At 51.3% G+C, this 23617-nt stretch overlaps 1 protein-coding gene across 1 annotated transcript; it reads left to right on the forward strand.

Moving 5' to 3' along the window:
* Positions 1-252: 252 nt before the first annotated feature.
* klf15 (Kruppel like factor 15) lies at positions 253-22051 on the forward strand. The gene is made up of 2 exons (XM_086002159.1): positions 253-1455; positions 21815-22051. Exons 1-2 carry the CDS (start codon positions 425-427, stop codon positions 21981-21983), a joined length of 1200 nt encoding a protein of 399 aa, XP_085858285.1. The 5' UTR covers positions 253-424; the 3' UTR covers positions 21984-22051.
* The last annotated feature ends 1566 nt before the right edge of the window (positions 22052-23617 follow it).

Raw genomic sequence — 23617 nt, forward strand, 5'->3', positions numbered from 1 at the left:
GTACCTGCCCTGGGAGTGTTTGATGGGACAGTGTAGAGGGAGCTTTACTCTGTATCTAACCTGTGCTGTACCTGCCCTGGGAGTGTTTGATGGGACAGTGTAGAGGGAGCTTTACTCTGTATCTAACCCGTGCTGTACCTGCCCTGGGAGTGTTTGATGCTCACACTGGTGTCCAAATTGAAAGTGTCCCATTTCCCAGTGCTGCGATCTCTCACCTTAATGAACATGTACAATTTGAAAAAGTTAGTGTATTTCAGAGGTGATTATTGTATATTTCGTAGTTGTAAATATGAACGTGCTTGTGTGTTTATTAGGTGCCGTATCAACTTGGCATACTGTGGATTTGGACCCAGATAGCAGGAGATCTGAGGTAGTCATCCATTGACCCTCATCCCTCTTCAAACCATTTGAAGAACAAACTGCGATGGTGGACCATCTGCTCGCTGTTGAAGAAAGCTTCCTGTCAATGAGCCCCCCTGTGGGTTACCTCCGCGACATGGTGATGGACAGCAGGGGCTATCAGATGCTGCCGTCGCCCCTCTCCGAGGATGATAGTGACTGTTCGAGCTCCTGCTCCTGCTCCAGCCCGGACTCCTTGGTCCTGAGCTCCAGCTACAAGAGCATATCGAGCACCAAGAGCCGAGAGAGCATCATAGATTACCTGCTTTCCCAGGCTTCCATTGGGAGTTTCCCAACTCCGAGTTGGGGCAAGAAGGATTACCATTCAATCATCAAGGGGGAGGCTCTGGAATTTCCCAATTTTGGGACGGAGATGGAGGATTTGGGGTTATTCCAGCCCACTCTGGAAGAAATTGAGGAATTCCTGGAGGAGAATATGGACATGGACTCGAAGGATGAGCCCAAAAGCGAGGCTGAAGAATTGAAAAATGGGGATCGGAGATCAACAAGCAAGGTGCAGGAGAAAGACCAAATAAAAACAAGCCCCGTGCAACCGAAGTCCGAACAGACTGGCAAAATGAAAAGTGTGAGGAGCACTGAAGAGGCGTTGAAGGTTGAAGGAGGCATCCCACTTATTCTTCAACTACAACCCATCGAGGTGAAGCAAGAAGACGGCGGTGTCATTGGTCCACAGCCTCAGCCAGACCTTAAGATGGCACAGCTGGTGGTCAACATTCAGGGACAAACGTTCACCCTCGTGCCTCAATTCGTGCAGTCCTCCAGCCTGAGCTGCTCGCGCCAGTTCGTTCGGATCGCGCCGGTCCCCATCGCGGCCAAGCCCATGGCTGGGGTCGCCGACGGTTTCCAGGGCCAAGGTGGGGTCATCCTGGGCCAGAAGTTCCAAAAGGGGACCCCGGCAGAACTGATGAAGATGCACAAGTGCACGTTTCCAGGCTGCACCAAGATGTACACCAAGAGCAGCCACTTGAAAGCTCATTTGCGGAGACACACGGGAGAAAAGCCATTCGCCTGCACTTGGCCAGGATGTGGCTGGAGGTCAGTTGTTCTGAAAAGAGATGAGATGTTAAGCCGAGGCCCCGTCCGCCCTCCCATGGCACTATTTTGAAGAAGAGCACGTGTGCTGGCCAATATTCATCTCTCAGTCAACATCACAAGAACAGATGATCTGGTCATTGCTGTTTGTGGGAGCTTGCTGTGCGCAAATTGGCTGCCGCGTTTCCCACATTACAACAGTGACTACACCACAAAAGTACTTCATTGGCTGTAAAGCTCTTTGGGACGTCCTGAGGTGGTGAAAGGCGCTATAGAAATGCAAGTCATTTCCTCTTCATAGGGGGAGATTTGGCCACTTTGGCCATCCTGACACACATTGGGTGCACATGTTGGGAAAATTGCACATCCCCAGTCGGTGAATTTCCTTAACGGACAGAAAACAGGGGGCCGGGAGGTGTGAGAAATGGGAAAATGTCACTCTAGCTTCACTACAATGCTGCCTGGAATGAGAAATTACAAATATGAAGAAAGGCTTGAATAGTTGGGCCTTTATTTGTTAGAAAGAAAGAAAGACTTGCATTTCTATAGCGCCTGTCACGACCAGCGGACGTCCCAAAGCGATTTACAGCCAATGAAGTACTTTGGAAGTGGAGTCACTGTAGGAATGCAGGAAACGTGGCAGCCAATTTGCGCACAGCAAGCTCCCACACACAGCAATGTGATAATGACCAGGTAATCTGTTTTTCTTATGTTGGTTGAGGGATAAATATAGAACAATACAGATCACAGGGCGATATGACAAGTGTTTAAAATGATGAAATGATGGGACAGGGTAGATAGAAGCAGACTGCTCCCAGTGGTCGAGGGGTCAGGGACGAGGGGCCACAGACACAAGATTAAATGTCAGAGATTTAGAACAGGGGGCAGGAGGAACCTCTTCACACAGAGAGTTGTGGGGCTGTGGGATTCACTCCAGGGTCAGTGCTGGAGACAGAAACAGTGTCAACATTGAAGCTTGGATTGGAGAGGGGGATGGAGGGAGAGGGGGATGGAGGGAGAGGGGAATGGAGGGAGATGGGAACAGGGCGGGTAAGCGCGATTCGAAGTATCTGCAAGTCTTTTTTTAAAGAAGCAATTCGTGGAATATATTCCAGATTGCGGCCACTTAATATTTCTCCATTTTATGGCACAGATCTCTTTATTTGGAATTCAGTAATTAGTTCACAGTGCAACCGACTCAGCTTCCAAAGTCATCTGAGGTGATGAAATGCTCCGTGGGACACAGGCTGCGGGGCTGGGGGAGCAGGCCATGGTGAAACAGTGGAGATGGTGAATATTCGGGAGTGTTAATTGTTACCTTTCGAGCATCAGTGAATCTTTACTTTCTCTTGGGTGATTAAATGGGTGTGAAGAGTCCGTGATAGGGGAGAGAGTACATGGGCCGTGGGAGGAGATTCAATGGGTGGGTAGAGTCTGTGATAGGGGAGAGTGTCCATGGGCTGTGGGAGGAGATTAAATGGGTGGGTAGAGTCCATGATCGGGGAGAGTGTACATGGGCTGTGGGAGGAGATTAAATGGGTGAGTAGAGTCCGTGATAGGGGAGAATGTACATGGGCTGTGGGAGGAGATTCAATGGGTGGGTAGAGTCTGTGATAGGGGAGTGTCCATGGGCTGTGGGAGGAGATTAAATGGGTGGGTAGAGTCCATGATAGGGGAGAGTGTACATGGGCTGTGGGAGGAGATTAAATGGGTGGGTAGAGTCTGTGATAGGGGAGAGTGTCCATGGGCTGTGGGAGGAGATTAAATGGGTGGGTAGAGTCCATGATAGGGGAGAGTGTACATGGGCTGTGAGAGGAGATTAAATGGGTGAGTAGAGTCCGTGATAGGGGAGAATGTACATGGGCTGTGGGAGGAGATTCAATGGGTGGGTAGAGTCTGTGATAGGGGAGTGTCCATGGGCTGTGGGAGGAGATTAAATGGGTGGGTAGAGTCTGTGATAGGGGAGAGTGTCCATGGGCTGTGGGAGGAGATTAAATGGGTGGGTAGAGTCCATGATAGGGGAGAGTGTACATGGGCTGTGGGAGGAGATTAAATGGGTGGGTAGAGTCTGTGATAGGGGAGTGTCCATGGGCTGTGGGAGGAGATTAAATGGGTGGGTAGAGTCTGTGATAGGGGAGAGTGTCCATGGGCTGTGGGAGGAGATTAAATGGGTGGGCAGAGTCCATGATAGGGGAGAGTGTCCATGGGCTGTGGGAGGAGATTAAATGGGTGGGTAGAGTCTGTGATAGGGGAGAGTGTACATGGGCTGTGGGAGGAGATTAAATGGGTGGGTAGAGTCCATGATAGGGGAGAGTGTACATGGGCTGTGGGAGGAGATTAAATGGGTGGGTAGAGTCTGTGATAGGGGAGAGTGTCCATGGGCTGTGGGGGGAGATTAAATGGGTGGGTAGAGTCTGTGATAGGGGAGAGTGACCATGGGCTGTGGGAGGAGATTAAATGGGTGGGTAGAGTCTGTGATAGGGGAGAGTGTCCATGGGCTGTGGGAGGAGATTAAATGGGTGGGTAGAGTCTGTGATAGGGGAGTGTGTACATGGGCTGTGGGAGGAGATTAAATGGGTGGGTAGAGTCCGTGATAGGGGAGAGTGTCCATGGGCTGTGGGAGGAGATTAAATGGATGGGTAGAGCCTGTGATAGGGGAGAGTGTCCATGGGCTGTGGGAGGAGATTAAATGGGTGGGTAGAGTCCGTGATAGGGGAGAGTGACCATGGGCTGTGGGAGGAGATTAAATGGATGGGTAGAGCCTGTGATAGGGGAGAGTGTCCATGGGCTGTGGGAGGAGATTAAACGGGTGGGTAGAGTCCGTGATAGGGGAGAGTGTCCATGGGCTGTGGGAGGAGATTAAATGGGTGGGTAGAGTCCATGATAGGGGAGAGTGTACATGGGCTGTGAGAGGAGATTAAATGGGTGAGTAGAGTCCGTGATAGGGGAGAATGTACATGGGCTGTGGGAGGAGATTCAATGGGTGGGTAGAGTCTGTGATAGGGGAGTGTCCATGGGCTGTGGGAGGAGATTAAATGGGTGGGTAGAGTCTGTGATAGGGGAGAGTGTCCATGGGCTGTGGGAGGAGATTAAATGGGTGGGTAGAGTCCATGATAGGGGAGAGTGTACATGGGCTGTGGGAGGAGATTAAATGGGTGGGTAGAGTCTGTGATAGGGGAGTGTCCATGGGCTGTGGGAGGAGATTAAATGGGTGGGTAGAGTCTGTGATAGGGGAGAGTGTCCATGGGCTGTGGGAGGAGATTAAATGGGTGGGCAGAGTCCATGATAGGGGAGAGTGTCCATGGGCTGTGGGAGGAGATTAAATGGGTGGGTAGAGTCTGTGATAGGGGAGAGTGTCCATGGGCTGTGGGAGGAGATTAAATGGGTGGGTAGAGTCCATGATAGGGGAGAGTGTACATGGGCTGTGAGAGGAGATTAAATGGGTGAGTAGAGTCCGTGATAGGGGAGAATGTACATGGGCTGTGGGAGGAGATTCAATGGGTGGGTAGAGTCTGTGATAGGGGAGTGTCCATGGGCTGTGGGAGGAGATTAAATGGGTGGGTAGAGTCTGTGATAGGGGAGAGTGTCCATGGGCTGTGGGAGGAGATTAAATGGGTGGGTAGAGTCCATGATAGGGAGAGTGTACATGGGCTGTGGGAGGAGATTAAATGGGTGGGTAGAGTCTGTGATAGGGGAGTGTCCATGGGCTGTGGGAGGAGATTAAATGGGTGGGTAGAGTCTGTGATAGGGGAGAGTGTCCATGGGCTGTGGGAGGAGATTAAATGGGTGGGCAGAGTCCATGATAGGGGAGAGTGTCCATGGGCTGTGGGAGGAGATTAAATGGGTGGGTAGAGTCTGTGATAGGGGAGAGTGTACATGGGCTGTGGGAGGAGATTAAATGGGTGGGTAGAGTCCATGATAGGGGAGAGTGTACATGGGCTGTGGGAGGAGATTAAATGGGTGGGTAGAGTCTGTGATAGGGGAGAGTGTCCATGGGCTGTGGGGGGAGATTAAATGGGTGGGTAGAGTCTGTGATAGGGGAGAGTGACCATGGGCTGTGGGAGGAGATTAAATGGGTGGGTAGAGTCTGTGATAGGGGAGAGTGTCCATGGGCTGTGGGAGGAGATTAAATGGGTGGGTAGAGTCTGTGATAGGGGAGTGTGTACATGGGCTGTGGGAGGAGATTAAATGGGTGGGTAGAGTCCGTGATAGGGGAGAGTGTCCATGGCTGTGGGAGGAGATTAAATGGATGGGTAGAGCCTGTGATAGGGGAGAGTGTCCATGGGCTGTGGGAGGAGATTAAATGGGTGGTAGAGTCCGTGATAGGGGAGAGTGACCATGGGCTGTGGGAGGAGATTAAATGGATGGGTAGAGCCTGTGATAGGGAGAGTGTCCATGGGCTGTGGGAGGAGATTAAACGGGTGGGTAGAGTCCGTGATAGGGGAGAGTGTCCATGGGCTGTGGGAGGAGATTAAATGGGTGGGTAGAGTCCATGATAGGGGAGAGTGTACATGGGCTGTGAGAGGAGATTAAATGGGTGAGTAGAGTCCGTGATAGGGGAGAATGTACATGGGCTGTGGGAGGAGATTCAATGGGTGGGTAGAGTCTGTGATAGGGGAGTGTCCATGGGCTGTGGGAGGAGATTAAATGGGTGGGTAGAGTCTGTGATAGGGGAGAGTGTCCATGGGCTGTGGGAGGAGATTAAATGGGTGGGTAGAGTCCATGTTAGGGGAGAGTGTACATGGGCTGTGGGAGGAGATTAAATGGGTGGGTAGAGTCTGTGATAGGGGAGTGTCCATGGGCTGTGGGAGGAGATTAAATGGGTGGGTAGAGTCTGTGATAGGGGAGAGTGTCCATGGGCTGTGGGAGGAGATTAAATGGGTGGGCAGAGTCCATGATAGGGGAGAGTGTCCATGGGCTGTGGGAGAGATTAAATGGGTGGGTAGAGTCTGTGATAGGGGAGAGTGTACATGGGCTGTGGGAGGAGATTAAATGGGTGGGTAGAGTCCATGATAGGGGAGAGTGTACATGGGCTGTGGGAGGAGATTAAATGGGTGGGTAGAGTCTGTGATAGGGGAGAGTGTCCATGGGCTGTGGGGGGAGATTAAATGGGTGGGTAGAGTCTGTGATAGGGGAGAGTGACCATGGGCTGTGGGAGGAGATTAAATGGGTGGGTAGAGTCTGTGATAGGGGAGTGTGTACATGGGCTGTGGGAGGAGATTAAATGGGTGGGTAGAGTCCGTGATAGGGGAGAGTGTCCATGGGCTGTGGGAGGAGATTAAATGGATGGGTAGAGTCTGTGATAGGGGAGAGTGTCCATGGGCTGTGGGAGGAGATTAAATGGGTGGGTAGAGTCTGTGATAGGGGAGTGTGTACATGGGCTGTGGGAGGAGATTAAATGGGTGGGTAGAGTCTGTGATAGGAGAGAGTGTCCATGGGCTGTGGGAGGAGATTAAATGGGTGGGTAGAGTCTGTGATAGGGGAGTGTGTACATGGGCTGTGGGAGGAGATTAAATGGATGGGTAGAGCCTGTGATAGGGGAGAGTGTAAATGGCTGTGGGAGGAGATTAAATGGGTGGGTAGAGCCTGTGATAGGGGAGAGTGACCATGGGCTGTGGGAGGAGATTAAATGGATGGGTAGAGCCTGTGATAGGGGAGAGTGTACATCTAGAACCCTCAGAGATCTCTGCGCTCCTCCAATTCTGGCCTCTTGAGCATCCCCGATTTTAATCTCTCCATCATTGACGGCCGTGCCTTCAGCTGGGCCCTAAGCTCTGGAATTCCCTCCCTAAACCTCTCTCTCCCTCCTCCATTAAAACCGACCTCTTTGACAAAGTTTCCTGTCCTAATATCTCCTTATGCGGCTTGGTGTCAAATTTTGTTTGATAATCGCTCCTGTGAAGCGCCTTGGAATGTTTTACTACATTGAAGGAGCTGGATAAATGCTGTTGTTGTTGATCAATGGAGGAAGGGGGTCCTTCTTCTTAGGCAGTCCCTCGGAACCGAGGATGATTCACTTGCACATTAAAAATGAGTTCTCAGGTGACTGATGAGTCCGATGCGGGACCTACAGTCTCTGTCACAGGTGGGGCAGCCGGTGGTTGAAGGGGCGGGTGGGTGGGCTGCTTGGGTTGACGTGCACTCCTTCCGTTGCCTGTGCTTGGCTTCCGCTTGCTCCCGGCGAAGAGACTCGAGGTGTTCGACGCCTTCCCGGATGCTTCTCCTCCACTTTGTGCGGTCTTGGGCCAGGGATTCCCAGGTGTCGGTGGGGATGTTACACTTTTTCAAGGAGGCTTTGAGGGTGTCCTTGAAGCATTTCCTCTGCCCACCTGGGGCTCTCTTGCCGTGTCGGAGCTCCGAGTAGAGCGATTGTTTTGGGAGTCTCGTATCAGGCATGCTGAGATGGTGGCGGGTAGCATGCTGTGGGATGGAGTTGAGGACACTCCTGTCGAAGACAGTGTCGTGGTTAAGGAGATCTTCGAAGTGCTCCTTCCAGCGGGCACTGACTGCCTCTCCTTGATGAGTACCTCTCCGTTCTTGGCCCGCAGTGGGGAAGGGCCTTGGGTGCTTGGGCCGTAGATGGTCTTGACTGCGCTAAAGAATCCACGCACGTCGTGGTTGTCGGCTAGCTGCTGGATCTCCTGCGCTTTCTCCACCCACCACCTGTTCTTTAGGTCGCGAGTTTTTTGTTGGACTTTGGCCTTCAGGCGTCTGTAGAGCTGCTTTCTTGCTCTCGAGTTGTGTTGCTGTTTCCAGATCAGGAATGCCTTGCGCTTGCGGCTTATTAGCTCCTGGATCTCCTGGACATTCTCATCGAACCAGTCTTGGTGTTTCCTGGTCGAGTGACCGAGCGTCTCTTCACAGGTGCTGATTAATGCTGCTGTTGTTGATCGATGGGGGAAGGGGGTCCAATACTCTTTCATTGACATTTTTTTTTAGTTCATCAGAAAAAGCTGAATCCAGTTTTGCCGTTAGTTGTTCCCGTTCCTTGGTGCTGTAGAATATCGTCTCCCTCGAACGGGTATAGGAGATCAGGGCAAGGTTCTCCGCACAACCTCCACTATTTGCACTGAAAGAAGGTAGACTGTCATTTCTCCAGCGCCTTTCACAAACTCAGGACGTCCCAAAGTGCTTTACAGCCAATGAAGTACTTTTGAAGTGTAGTCACTGTTGTAATGTAGGAAACGGGGCAGCCAATTTACGCACAGCAAGCTCCCACAAACAGCAATGTGATAATGACCAGATAATCTGTTTTAGTGATGTTGATTGAGGGATAAATATTGGCCAGGACACCGGGGAGAACTCCCCTGCTCTTCTTCAAAATAGTGGCCGTGGGATCTTATACATTCACCTGAGAGAGCAGACGGGGCCTTGGTTTAACATCTCATCCAAAAGACGGCACTTCCAACAGTGCAGCGCTCCCTCAGTACTGACCCTCCGACAGTGCGGCGCTCCCTCAGTACTGCCCCTCCGACAGTGCGGCGCTCCCTCAGTACTGCCCCTCTAACAGTGCGGCTCTCCCTCAGTACTACCCCTCCGACAGTGCGGCACTCCCTCAGTACTGCCCCTCTGACAGTGCGCCGCTCCCTCAGTACTCCCCCTCCGACAGTGCGGCGCTCCCTCAGTACTGCCCCTCCGACAGTGCAGCACTCCCTCAGTTTGTGCTCAAGTCAATATTTGTAGTGAAACCATTCGCACATTTTTTCTACTCCTGCTTATGATTTTGCTACATGTAGCCCCGGGGGAAATGTTGACACTTCCCTATCTGAAGGTGACTATCGCAATGTACAATATTGACTGACATTAAACATTGAGCAGGGAGGGTCACTATCCCAGGACTGGCTCACAGTAGCCATTGGCTCGATTGTGATTGGAGCTGAATTGTCACCAGTAGAGAAAGAACTGATGGCGAGAAGCTGAATTGAGGGAGCAATTTGCCCAATCAATAAATTCCTATTTTAGAATCATCGAAATTTACGGCACAGAAGGAGGCCATTCGGCCCATCGTGTCCGTGCCGGCCGACAAAGAGCTCTCCAGCCTAACCCCACTTTCCAGCTCTTGGTCCGTAGCCCTGTAGGTTACGACACTTCAAGCGCACATCCAAGTACTTTTTAAATGTGATGAGGGTTTCTGCCTCGACCACCCTTTCAGGCAGTGAGTTCCAGACCCCCACCACCCTCTGGGTAAAAACAGTTCTCCTCAACTCCCCTCTGATCCTCCGACCAATTACTTTAAATCTCTGCCCCCTGGTTATTGACCTCTCTGCTAAGGGAAATAGGTCCTTCCTATCCACTCCATCCAGGCCCCTCATAATTTTATACACCTCAATTAAATCTCCCCTCAGCCTCCTCCATTCCAAAGAAAACAACCCCAGCCTATCCAGTCTTTCCTCATAGTTAAAATTCCACAGCCCAGGCAACATCCTCGTAAATCTCCTCTTTACCCCCTCTAGTGCAATCACATCCTTCCTGTAATGTGGTGACCAGAACTGCACGCAGTACTCTAGCTGTGGCCTAACTAGCGTTTTATACAGTTCAAGATTAACCTCCCCGCTCTTATGTTCTATGCCTCGGCTAATAAAGGAAAGTATCCCGTATGCCTTCTTAACCAGCTTATCTACTGTCCTGTGTGCTGTTGGGGAGGATTTAAACTAAAGTGGCAGGGGGTTGGGAACCTGAGCAGGGAGACAGAGGAAAGGGAAACAAGGAAAAAAGCAAAAGACAGGAAGGAGAAAAACAAAATTAGAAGGCAAAGAACTCAACGGTTTAAATCAAACATGGTCACAGTAAATAATAATTCATATAGGTCTGAGAGCGTTAAAAAAACAAGCCTGAAGGCTTTGTGTCTTAATGCAAGGAGCATTCGGAACAAGGTGGATGAATTAGCTGCGCAAATAGAGGTAAACGAATATGATTTGATTGGGATTACAGAAACATGGCTCCAGGATGGCCAAGGCTGGGAACTCAACATCCAGGGGTATTCAATATTTAGGAAGGATAGGCAAAAAAGAAAGGGGGGTGGGGTAGCATTGCTGGTTAAAGAGGGGATTAACACAATTGAAAGGAAGGATATTAACTCTGATGATGCGGAATCTGTATGGGTAGAACTGAGAAATATCAAGGGGCAGAAAACGTTAGTGGGAGTGGTATATAGACCTCCAAACAGTAATACGGAGGTTGGGGATAGCATTAAAAGGGAAATTAGAGAAGCATGCAGTAAGGGCACAGCAGTCATCATGGGTGACTTTAATTTACATATAGATTGGGCTAACCAAATTAGTAAAAATACTGTGGAGGAGGAATTCCTAGAATGTTTACGGGATGGTTTTCTGGAACAATATGTCGAGGAACCAACCAGAGATCAGGCCATCTTAGACTGGGTATTATGTAATGAGAAAGGATTAATTAGCAATCTTGTTATACGAGGCCCCTTGGGTCAGAGCGATCATAATATGATAGAATTCTTCATTAGGATGGAGAGTGAAGTAGTTGACTCGGAGACTAGGGTCCTGAATTTAAATAAAGGAAACTACGATGGTATGAGGCGCGAATTCGGTAGGATTGATTGGGGAATGTCACTCAAAGGGTTGACGGTGGATAGGCAATGGCAAACATTAAAAGACCGCATGGATGAACTACAGAAGTTGTTCATCCCAGTTTGGGATAAGAATAAAACAAAAAGTGTGACTCAACCGTGGCTAACAAGGGAAATTAGGGATAGCATAAGATCCAAGGAGAGGGCATATAAATTGGCCAGAAAAAGCGGTAACCCTGAGGATTGGGAGCAGTTTAGGATTCAACAGAGGAGGACAAAGGGATTAATTAAGAAGGGGAAAATAGAATATGAAAGTAAGCTTGCAGGGAACATAAAAACTGACTGTAAGAGCTTTTATAGATATGTGAAGAGAAACAGATGAGTGAAATCAAGTGTAGATCCCTTGCAGTCAGAAGCAGGGGAAGTTATAATGGGGAACAAAGAAATGGCAGACCAATTAAATGCATATTTTGGTTCTGTCTTCACAAAGGAGGACACAAATAACCTCCCAGAGATGTTGGCGAACATTGGGTCTGATGAGAGGGTGGAACTGAAAGAAATCAGTATTTGTAGGGAAATGGTGTTAGGGAAATTGATGGGATTGAAGGCCGATAAATCCCCAGGGCCTGATAATCTACATCCCAGGGTACTTAAGGAAGTGGCCCTAGAAATAGTAGATGCATTGCTGGTCATCTTCCAGAACTCGATAGACTCTGGAACAGTACCCATGGATTGGAGGGTAGCTAATGTTACCCCACTATTCAAAAAAGGTGGTCGAGAAAAAGCGGGGAATTATAGACCGGTAAGCCTGACATCGGTAGTGGGGAAAATGCTAGAGTCTATTATAAAAGATGTAATAGCAGAGCACTTGGAAAGCAGTGACTGGATCGGACAAAGTCAACATGGATTTACAAAAGGTAAATCATGCTTGACTAATCTACTGGAATTTTTTAGGATGTAACTAGTAAAATAGATAAGGGAGAACCAGTGGATGTGGTGTATTTGGACTTTCAGAAGGCTTTCGATAAGGTCCCACATAAGAGATTAGCGTGCAAAATTAAGGCACATGGGATTGGGGGCAAGGTATTGACTTGGACAGAGAACTGGTTGGCGGACAGAAAGCAAAGAGTTGGCATAAACGGGTCGTTTTCCGAGTGGCAGGCAGTGACTAGTGGGGTACCGCAAGGATTGGTCCTAGGACCCCAGCTGTTCACAATATATATTAATGATCTGGATGAGGGAATTGGATGTAATATCTCCAAATTTGCAGACGACACAAAGCTGGGTGGGAGGGTAAGCTGTGAGGAGGATGTCATGAAACTCCAGTACGATTTGGACAGGTTGGGTGATTAGTCAGAAACATGGCAAATGCACTATAATGTGGATAAATGTGAGGTTATCCACTTTGGTGGCAAAAACAGGAAGGCAGATTATTATTTGAATGGCAATTGATTGGGAGAAGGGGAAGTGCAAAGAGACCTGGGTGTTCTTGTGCACCAGTCGCTGAAGGTAAGCATGCAGGTGCAGCAGGCGGTTAAGAAGGCAAATGGTATGTTGGCCTTCGTAGCAAGAGGGTTCAAGTACGGGAACAAGGATGTCTTGCTGCAGTTGTACAGGGCCTTGGTGAGACCACACCTTGAGTATTGTGTGCAGTTTTGGTCGCCTTACCTGAGGAAGGACGTTCTTGCCATGGAAGGAGTGCAGCGAAGATTCACCAGGCTGATACCTGGGATGGCAGGAATGACGTATGAGGAGAGATTGTGTCGATTGGGCTTATACTCACTGGAGTTTAGAAGATTGAGAGGGGATCTCATCAAAACCTATAAAATTCTGTCAGGCCTGGACAGACTAGTTGCAGGAAGGATGTTCCCGATGGCTGGGGAGTCCAGAACCAGGGGTCATAGTCTAAGGATAAGGGGTAAGCCATTTAGGACTGAAATGAGGAGGAATTTCTTCACCCAGAGAGTGGTGAACCTGTGGAATTCTCCACCACAGAAGGCAGTAGAGGCCAATTCATTAAATATATTCAAGAAATAGTTGGATGTATTTCTTAATGCTAAAGGGATCAAGGGATATGGGGAGAAGGCAGGGACAGGGTACTGAATTTGGATGATCAGCCATGATCTCATTGAATGGCGGAGCAGGCTCGAGGGGCCGAATGGCCTACTCCTGCTCCTATCTTCTATGTTTCTATGGTTTGAGTTATGAGGACAGACTGGTGAGACGTGAGCTTTTCTGCCTTGGAAAGGAGGTGACTGAAGGGGGTAACTTGTACAGAGTGTGTACAAGACCCTAAAAGGTACTGAAAATCTGTAGGGTTACTACGAATAAAACTGTGAGCGGGGAAAGGGGTTCCAGTTCCAAATTGGGGAAAGTCAAGTCTAGCACTGAGGCCAGAAAGGTCTTCTCGCACAAAGAGTGAGCAACACGTGGCATGGAACTCTGTCCTTGTGCACCAGTCGCTGAAGGTAAACATGCAGGTGCAGCAGGCAGTTAAGAAGGCAAATGGTATGTTGGCCTTCATAGCGAGAGGATTTTGAGTACAGGAACAAGGATGTCTTGCTGCAGTTGTACAGGGCCTTGGTGAGACCGCACCTTGAGTATTGTGTGCAGTTTTGGTCGCCTTATCTGAGGAAGGATGTTCTTGCCATGGAGGGAGTGCAGCGAAGATTCACCAGACTGATACCTGGGATGGCAGGAATGACGTATGAAGAGAGATTGGGTCGATTGGGCTTATATTCGCTGGAGTTTAGAAGATTGAGAGGGGCTCTCATTGAAACTTATAAAATTTTAACAGGACTAGACAGACTAGATGCAGGAAGGATGTTTCTGATGGCGGGGGAGTCCAGAACCAAGGGCCACAGACTAAGGATAAGGGGTAAGCCATTTAGGACTGAGATGAGGAGGAATTTCTTTACCCAGAGAGTGGTGAACCTGTGGAATTCTCTACCACAGAGGGCGGTGGAGGCCAGTTCATTAAATATATTCAAGAAAGATTTGGATATATTTCTTGAGGCTAAAGGGATCAAGGGATATGGGGAGAAGGCAGGGACAGGGTACTGAAATTGGATGATCAGCCATGATTGCATTGAATGGTGGAGCAGGCTCAAAGGGCCGAATGGCCTACTCCTGCTCCTATCTTCTATGTTTCTATGTTTTATGTTTCACAGGGGGTGATGGGTGAGCGGGACTGGGTGTGAGTTAGGACACGGGGCAGTGAGCACAGGGGGTGATGGGTGAACGGGACTGGGTGTGAGTTAGGACACGGGGCGGTGAGCACAGTGGCTGATGGGTGAACGGGACTGGGTGTGAGTTAGGACACGGGGCAGTGAGCACAGGGGGTGATGGGTGAATGGGACTGGGTGTGAGTTAGGACACTGGGCAGTGAGCACAGGGGGTGATGGGTGAACGGGGCTGGGTGTGAGTTAGGACACGGGGCAGTGAGCACAGGGGGTGATGGGTGAACGGGACTGGGTGTGAGGACACGGGGCAGTGAGCACAGGGGGTGATGGGTGAACGGGACTGGGTGTGAGTTAGGACACGGGGCAGTGAGCACAGGGGGTGATGGGTGAACGGGACTGGGTGTGAGTTAGGACACGGGGCAGTGAGCTCAGGGGGTGATGGGTGAACGGGACTGGGTGCGAGTTAGGACACGGGGCAGTGAGCACAGGGGGTGATGGGTGAACGGGACTGGGTGTGAGTTAGGACACGGGGCAGTGAGCACTGGGGGTGATGGGTGAACGGGACTGGGTGTGAGTTAGGACAAGGGGCAGTGAGCACAGGGGGTGATGGGTGAACGGGACTGGGTGTGAGTTAGGACACGGGGCAGTGAGCACGGGGTGATGGGTGAACGGGACTGGGTGTGAGTTAGGACACGGGGCAGTGAGCACTGGGGGTGATGGGTGAACGGGACTGGGTGTGAGTTAGGACACAGGGCAGTGAGCACAGGGGGTGATGGGTGAACGGGACTGGGTGTGAGTTAGGACACGGGGCAGTGAGCACAGGGGGTGATGGGTGAACGGGACTGGGTGTGAGTTAGGACACGGGGCAGTGAGCACAGGGGGTGATGGGTGAACGGGACTGGGTGTGAGTTAGGACACGGGGCAGTGAGCACAGGGGGTGATGGGTGAACGGGACTGGGTGTGAGTTAGGACACGAGGCAGTGAGCACAGGGGTGATGGGTGAACCGGACTGGGTGTGAGTTAGGACACGGGGCAGCAGAGTTTTGGATGAGCTGAGGTTTACGGAGGGTGGAAGGTGGGAGTTCGGCCAGGAGTGTGTTGGAATAGTCGAGTCTGGAGGTAACAAAGGCACGGTGAGGGTTTCAGCAGCGGATGAGCTGAGGCAGGGGCGGAGACGGGCGATGTTAGAGAGGTGGAAATGGTGGTCTTAGTGATGGCGAGGATATGTGGTCAGAAACTCATTGCAGGGTCAAATATGACACCAAGGTTATGAACAGTGTGGTTCAGCCTTAAACAGTTGCCAGGGAGAAGAATGGAGTCAGTGGCGGGGCCTGAAGACAATGGTTCGGTCTTCCCAATATTTAATTGGAGGAAATTTCTGCTCATTACGTCGGACAGGCAATGTGACAAATTGAAGACCATGGAGGGCTCGAGAGAAGTGAGGTAGAGCTGAATGTTGTTAGTGTACATGTGATTGAGTGATTAATATTGTCCAGGACCCCGGGGATAACTCCCCTGCTCTTCTTCGAAATAGTACCACCTGAGCGCAGACGGCTCCTTGGTATAAATTCTTATTGAAAGGACGGAACATCCGACAGTGCGGCACTCCCTCAGTACTGCCCCTCCGACAGTGCAGCACTCCCTCAGTACTGCCCCTCCGACAGTGCAGCACTCCCTCAGTACTGCCCCTCCAACAGTGCGGCGCTCCCTCAGTACTGCCCCTCCGACAGTGCAGCACTCCCTCAGTACTGCCCCTCCGACAGTGCGGCGCTCCCTCAGTACTGCCCCTCCGACAGTGCAGCGCTCCCTCAGTACTGCCCCTCCGACAGTGCGGCACTCCCTCAGTACTGCCCCTCCGACAGTGCAGCACTCCCTCAGTACTGCCCCTCCGACAGTGCAGCACTCCCTCAGTACTGCCCCTCCAACAGTGCGGCGCTCCCTCAGTACTGCCCCTCCGACAGTGCAGCACTCCCTCAGTACTGCCCCTCCGACAGTGCGGCGCTCCCTCAGTACTGCCCCTCCGACAGTGCAGCGCTCCCTCAGTACTGCCCCTCCGACAGTGCGGCACTCCCTCAGTACTGCCCCTCCGACAGTGCGGCACTCCCTCAGTACTGCCCCTCCGACAGTGCGGCGCTCCCTCAGTACTGCCCCTCCGACAGTGCAGCGCTCCCTCAGTACTGCCCCTCCGACAGTGCAGCACTCCCTCAGTACTGCCCCTCCGACAGTGCAGTACTCCCTCAGTACTGCCCCTCCGACAGTGCGGCACCCCCTCAGTACTGCCCCTCCGACAGTGCAGCTCTCCCTCAGTACTGCCCCTCCGACAGTGCGGCACTCCCTCAGTACTGCCCCTCCGACAGTGCGGCACCCCCTCAGTACTGCCCCTCCGACAGTGCAGTACTCCCTCAGTACTGCCCCTCCGACAGTGCGGCACCCCCTCAGTACTGCCCCTCCGACAGTGCAGTACTCCCTCAGTACTGCCCCTCCGACAGTGCGGCACCCCCTCAGTACTGCCCCTCCGACAGTGCAGTACTCCCTCAGTACTGCCCCTCCGACAGTGCGGCACTCCCTCAGTACTGCCCCTCCGACAGTGTGGCGCTCCCTCAGTACTGCCCCTCCGACAGTGCAGCGCTCCCTCAGTACTGCCCCTCCGACAGTGCAGCACTCCCTCAGTACTGCCCCTCCGACAGTGCGGCGCTCCCTCAGTACTGCCCCTCCGACAGTGCGGCACTCCCTCAGTACTGCCCCTCCGACAGTGCGGCGCTCCCTCAGTACTGCCCCTCCGACAGTGCGGCACTCCCTCAGTACTGCCCCTCCAACAGTGCGGCACTCCCTCAGTACTGCCCCTCCGACAGTGCGGCGCTCCCTCAGTACTGCCCCTCCGACAGTGCAGCTCTCCCTCAGTACTGCCCCTCAGACAGTGCAGTGCTCCCTCAGTACTGCCCCTCCGACAGTGCAGCTCTCCCTCAGTACTGCCCCTCAGACAGTGCGGCGCTCCCTCAGTACTGCCCCTCCGACAGTGCGGCGCTCCTTCAGTACTGCCCCTCAGACAGTGCCGCGCTCCCTCAGTACTGCCCCTCCGACAGTGCGGCGCTCCTTCAGTACTGCCCCTCTGACAGTGCAGCACTCCCTCAGTACTGCCCCTCCGACAGTGCAGCACTCCCTCAGTACTGCCCCTCTGACAGTGCGGCGCTCCCTCAGTAGCGGCGCTCCCTCAGTACTGCCCCTCCGACAGTGCGGCGCTCCTTCAGTACTGCCCCTCAGACAGTGCCGCGCTCCCTCAGTACTGCCCCTCCGACAGTGCAGCACTCCCTCGGTACTGCCCCTTCGACAGTGCAGCACTCCCTCAGTACTGCCCCTCCGACAGTGCAGCGCTCCCTCAGTACTGCCCCTCCGACAGTGCAGCGCTCCCTCAGTACTGCCCCTCCGACAGTGCGGCGCTCCCTCAGTACTGCCCCACCGACAGTGCAGCGCTCCCTCAGTACTGCCCCTCCGACAGTGCAGCGCTCCCTCAGTACTGCCCCTCCGACAGTGCAGCACTCCCTCAGTACTGCACTATCAGCGTAGATTTTTGTACCCAAGCCTCTGGATTGAGACTTGATCCCATGATCTTCTGACTCAAGCGAGAGAGAGTGCTGCCCACTGAGTCATGGCCAACATTAGAAATAATTAAATAACTTTTTTTGAAGTGTAATCACTTTTGCAATGTATGAACTGCAGCAGCCAATTTGCTGCTCTTCCGTCCACGCCCTCGCCTCTATCTACCCTATCAACTCCTTTGCCAAATACCTTCAATCTGTGTCCTCTGGTTACCGACCCTCCTGCCACTGGAAACAGTTTCTCCTTATTTACTCCATCAAAACCCCTCATGATTTTGAACAACTCTATTAAATGTCCCCTTAACCTTCTCTGCCCTAAGGAGAACAACCCCAGCTTCTCCAGTCTCTCCACATCACTGAAGTCCCTCATCCCTGGGACCATTCCAGTAAATCTCCTCTGCACCCTCTCCAAGGCCTCGACATCCTTCCTAAAGTGCGGGGCCCAGAATTGGACACAATACTCCAGCTGGGGCCGAAGCAGTGATTTGTGAAGGTTTAGCACAAGTTCCTTGTTTTTGTGCTCTGTGCCCCTATTACTGAAGCCCATGATCCCATATTCTTTTTTTTAAGGTTTCTGAACCTCCCCTGCCACCCTCAGTGATTTGTGTAGAGACACCCCCCGGTCTCATTGAAACTTATAAAATTCTGACAGGACTGGACAGACTAGATGCAGGAAGGATGTTCCCGATGGCCGGGGAGTCCAGAACCAGGGGTCACAGTCTAAGGATAAGGGGTAAGCCATTTAGGACAGAAATGCGGAGGAATTTCTTCACCCAGAGAGTGGTGAACCTGTGGAATTCTCTACCACAGAAGGCAGTAGAGGTTAATTCATTAAATATATTCAAGAAGGAGTTGGATATATTTCTTAAGGCTAAAGGGATCAAGGGATATGGGGAGAAGGCAGGGACAGGGTACTGAATTTGGATGATCAGCCATGATCGCATTGAATGGCGGAGCAGGCTCGAGGGGCCGAATGGCCTACTCCTGCTCCTATCTTCGATGTTTCTAGGTCTCTCTGTTAATGCACCCCCTTTAAAACTGTACCATTTAGTTTATGTTGCCTCTCCTCGTTCTTCCTTCAACATTCTGATGCTAAACACGTGTAGCAAACAAACAGAAAATTCTGGAAACACTCAGCAGGCCAGGCAGCATCTGTGGAGAGAGAAACAGAGTCAATGTTTCAGGTCGAGGACCCTTCCTCAGAACTGGAAAAAGTTGGAGATGTAACAGGTTTTTAAGCAAGTGCAGGGGCAGGGAGAGGGGGGAGGGGAGGAAAGAACAAAAGGGAAGGGAAGGCCCCTCGAGCCTGCTCCGCCATTCAATAAGATCATGGCTGATCTTTGACCTCAACTCCACCTTCCCCGCCCGATCCCCATATCCCTCGATTCCCCGAGAGTCCAAAAATCTATCGATCTCAGCCTTGAATATACTCAACGACTGAGCCTCCACAGCCCTCTGGGGCAGAGAATTCCAAAGATTCACCACCCTCTGAGTGAAGAAATTCCTCCTCATCTCAGTCCTGAATGGCCGACCCCTTATCCTGAGACTGTGAACCCTAGTTCTAGACTCTCCAGCCAGGGGGAAACATCCTCTCAGCATCGACCCTGTCAATCCCCCTCAGAATCTTGGATATTTCAATGAGACCGCCTCTGCCTAATTATATTATGGTTTTCTAAGTGCCCTGTCACCACTTCCTTAATAATGGATTCCAGCATTTTCCGGTCTAACTGGACTGTAGTTCCCTATTTTCTCTCTCGCTCCTTTCTTGAATAGCGGGGTTAGATTTGCTAGCTTCCAATCTGCTGGGACCGTTCTAGAATCTAGGGAATTTTGGAAGATCACAACCAATGCATCCAGTATCTACGATTAAATGACTAAAGGGAGGATGGTGCAAAGCAAAAGAAGCGGGGGGGTGGGATTGTGACAAATAAGGAAACAAAAGCTGGGTCTGGAGGAGGTGTAAATGGTTACAAGGTGTTCCAAGAGAGATTTGATGCGGTGGTTAAGATTTAATGAAAGATGTATTGATTAGACTCTCTGTCAAAATTCCTTGTCGTTTATTTTATCAATGCCACTCCAGTCAGTGCTCTCTCTCCATCCTCCTAACTCTTCCATCCCATGCACTCCTTGAATCTTCATTGTTTTGAAATCAAGACTCATTGCACCATAGGAGCAGGAGGAGGCCATTCAGCCCCTCGGGCCTGTTCGATCAACTGCAGATGAAGGAAGAGGGTGTCCTCAAATTCCTCGCTGCTTCTACCCACCTGGGCTTCCAGACGCAGCAAGAGGAAGAACGATGGTATTTATATCATCAATCTGAAAAGATCACCACACAGCTGGTCACCACACTTTAGGAAGGATGTGAAGGCCCTTGAGAGGGTGCAGAGGAGATTTACCAGAATGGTTCCGGGGATGGGGAATCTTCGCTACAAGGACAGGTTGGAGAAGCTGGATTTGTTTTCATTAGAGCAAAGGAGGTTGAGGGGTGATTTGATCGAGGTGTACAAGATTATGACGGGTTTGGATAGGCTAGACGGGGAAAGGCTGTTCCCACTAGTTGATGGTACAAGCACTAGGGGACACAGATTTAAGGTTTTGGGCAAGAGATATAAGGGGATGTGAGGAAAAACGTTTTTACGCAGCCAGTGGTGAGGACCTGGAACTCGCTGCCGACGGAAGTGGTGGAAGCGGAGACACTCAATGTTTTCAAGGGGAGACTGGATAGGCACTTGAGGGAAATAAACTTGCAGGGCTACGGGGATAGAGCGGGGGAATGGAACTGACTGGATTGCTCTACAGGGAGCCGGCACGGACTCGATGGGCCGAATGGCCTCCTTCTGTGCCGTTATGAGACCATGGGGGAAAGATTCAGTTGTTTGTGCCTCCCGTTAGCGCCCTAAGAGGGCGCTAATGGGGCGCAAAGCAACTAGCGCCTGGGCACGGCGATGTTTGCGCCGCTCGTGAAATTAACTAGACATTTTGCGGCGGCGCTAAACACTACCGCCATGATCTTCTGCGCCGGCAGATCGTGACGTCAGTCGAGTGCGCATCGCGCCGTTAGCGCCCCGGACCGGATATTGAGTGGCGCCCCCTGCCTTACCGCCTGCCGCTAGCAATGACAGGTTGAGGGGAGCGTCTTGCAGTCGGGAAGGGACTGGAGGAGCGCCATTTAAAGGCGACCGCTTCCTGCCTTTTTTTGTCGGTGACATTTTTGCACCACGCATTCTGAGAGAGAGAGAGAGAGACTTCTGGAGAGATTCAACGCTGTGTGAAGGAGTTTTGGGTACTGAGCAGCACTTTGCAGGTTCATTTTGATTTGCCCTTCCTTACTTCGCCAGCGCTCTGAGGTAGTGCCTCGCTCCTCGGCCTTTGCGCCTTAAGACAGGTGTGAAGCGCCTGATTTAGTGCTCCAATCGCCTCCAGGGGCGATAAAAGCCAAGTTTGCCGTCGGAGGCGATAATTAGCGCCAGGCGCTAAACTTTACGCACGGCCGATAATTGCGCCCCAAGCGGGGCGATACTGAATTTCTCCCCCTATGACTCTATCCGGGCTGATCTGTATCTTAACTCCATCCACCCACCTTGGTCCCTCAACCCTTAATACCCTTCCCCAACAAAAATCTTATCAATCTCATTTTTAAAATTTTCAATTGACCCCCAGCCTCAACAGTATTTTTGGGGGAGAGAGTCCCAGATTTCCACCACCCTTTGTGTGAAGAAGTGCTTCCTGACATCACCCCTGAACGGCCTGGCTTTAATTTTAAGGTTCTGCCCCCTTGTTCTGGACTCCCCCCACCAGAGGAAATAGTTTCTCTCTAGCCACCCTATCAACTCGATCAGATCACCCCTTAATCTTCTAAACTCAGGGGAATACAAGCCCAGTCTGTGCAACCTGTCCTCATTATTTAACCCTTTTAGTCCCAGTGCCCTTGGAGCCTTAACCCAACAAGAGTCACCGCCTTTGAGTAAGATGGGGACACTGGAAGAGGAGATGGTTGGCCAGCGGTGAGCCAATGGATGACCGGCTAATCTATTGTTGCTTTATTTCAGGTTTTCAAGGTCCGACGAGCTGTCCAGGCACAGGCGCTCGCACTCCGGAGTCAAACCGTACCAGTGTCCAGTTTGTGAAAAGAAATTTGCCCGCAGTGACCACCTGTCCAAACACGTCAAGGTGCATCGGTTCCCCAGAACTGGTCGGACAGTCCGGCCTGTGAACTGACCATCCCGAACACTGACCGAGCAGCAGCCAAGAACTGCACTTGATTTCGAACTAGGGGTGGGGGTGGGGGGCGGGGGTAGGGGTAGAAAAACCAGGAGACCTTCTAAGTCATTGTTGTGTGGCAGACATGCACAGTTTTATCGATGTCCACAACAAGGATGCTGCACTTTGACCTCTTCCAAGACAGGACTGGCCAGCGTGAACAGGATTAACCCTTTTATTTCAATGCTGCTGTGCGGTGATGGATCCAAGATGGCCGCCTCCAGCCACCGAAGGAATTTTTCGCTCTCAGGCCTGTCTCCTAGCAACTCTGCTTCAACTAACACAGCACAGGCCGAGTCTCGCGTGGAAGCATGTCCACTGGTTGTGCTCCTCAGTAAAGCTGCTTTCGTTATCCTGCACAGAAGAATTGGGCCTTTTATAAAGCTCATCATTCAACCTGAGGCCTCGTGCAAGGCCTCATCTTACTACCTGGACTGTGGATTGTGAGGGGCTCTCCACAAAGTACACCTGAGGTTACCGGCTTGGTTATTTGAGTGTGTTGTCTAGAAAATACGTGAATATTACATCAAAAGTCCATATTTTTTCCCTCAATTTTGAACATTCGGCCTGTTTTTTTAAACATACAGGGACATCTCAAATTTGCAGGGCTGTGGGGAAAGAGCAGGGGAGTGGGACTAATTGGAAGCTCGTTCAAAGAGCTGGCACAGGCAGGATGGGCCGAATGGCCTCCTTCTGTGTTGCATGATTCTATTAACTCATTATCGTCGTGTAGTGGTTCTGATTCTGATACTGGGCTAACAACCGAGAGGCCGTGAGTTCAAATCCTACCCTGGCAAGTTGTGAAAATGATTTCAAGAAATCTGGTGGTTTGTGAGCTGGCACCAGACCATGGAACCTGCCGGAATGTTGTAAAAACCCAACTGGTCACTAATGCACTTCAGGGAACCTGCCGGAATGTTGTAAAAACCCAACTGGTCACTAATGCACTTCAGGGAACCAATCAGCCTCACCCAATCTGACCTGCATGTGACTCCAGTGTGAAATTACATGGGTGAAAGAAGAAAGACTTGCATTTCTATAGCGCCTTTCATAACCTCGGGACGTCCCAAAGCGCTTTACAGTCAATGAAGCACTTTTTGAAGTGTGGTCACTGTTATAGGAAGGCTTGCTACAATTGTACAGGGCCTTGGTAAGACCACACCTGGAGTATTGTGCACACTTTTGGTCTCCTTATCTGAGAAAGGACATACTTGCCTTAGAGGCAGTGCAACGAAGGTTCACGAGATTGATTCCGGGGATGTTGATCCCTGGGATGTGAGGGTTGTCCTATGAGGAGAGATTGGGTAGGTTCTAGAGTTTAGAAGAATGAGAGGTGATCTCATTGAAACATCTAAGATTCTGAGGGGGATTGGCAGGGTAGATGCTGAGAGGCTGTTTCCCCCTGGCTGGAGAGTCTAGAACCAGGGGTCACAGTCTCAGGATAAGGGGTCGGCCATTTAAGACTGAGATGAGGAGGAATTTCTTCACTCAGAGGGTGGTGAATCTTTGGAATTCTCTGCCCCAGAGGGCTGTGGAGGCTCAGTCGTTGAATATATTCAAGGCTGAGATCGATAGATTTTTGGACTCTAGGG

This window comes from Somniosus microcephalus, chromosome 11 (genome assembly GCF_052327205.1).
Source record: "Somniosus microcephalus isolate GS21.2 chromosome 11, FLI_Smic_1.0, whole genome shotgun sequence".
Classification (NCBI taxonomy): domain Eukaryota; kingdom Metazoa; phylum Chordata; class Chondrichthyes; order Squaliformes; family Somniosidae; genus Somniosus; species Somniosus microcephalus.

What these genes read in the sequence shown, in the direction of transcription:
- klf15 (XM_086002159.1), top strand. Translation starts at nt 425, where the DNA reads ATGGTGGACCATCTGCTCGCTGTTGAAGAAAGCTTCCTGTCAATGAGC. An exon ending in TGGCCAGGATGTGGCTGGAG is followed by an intron (nt 1,456 to 21,814) that starts GTCAGTTGTTCT and finishes GCTTTATTTCAG; the next exon opens with GTTTTCAAGGTCCGACGAGC.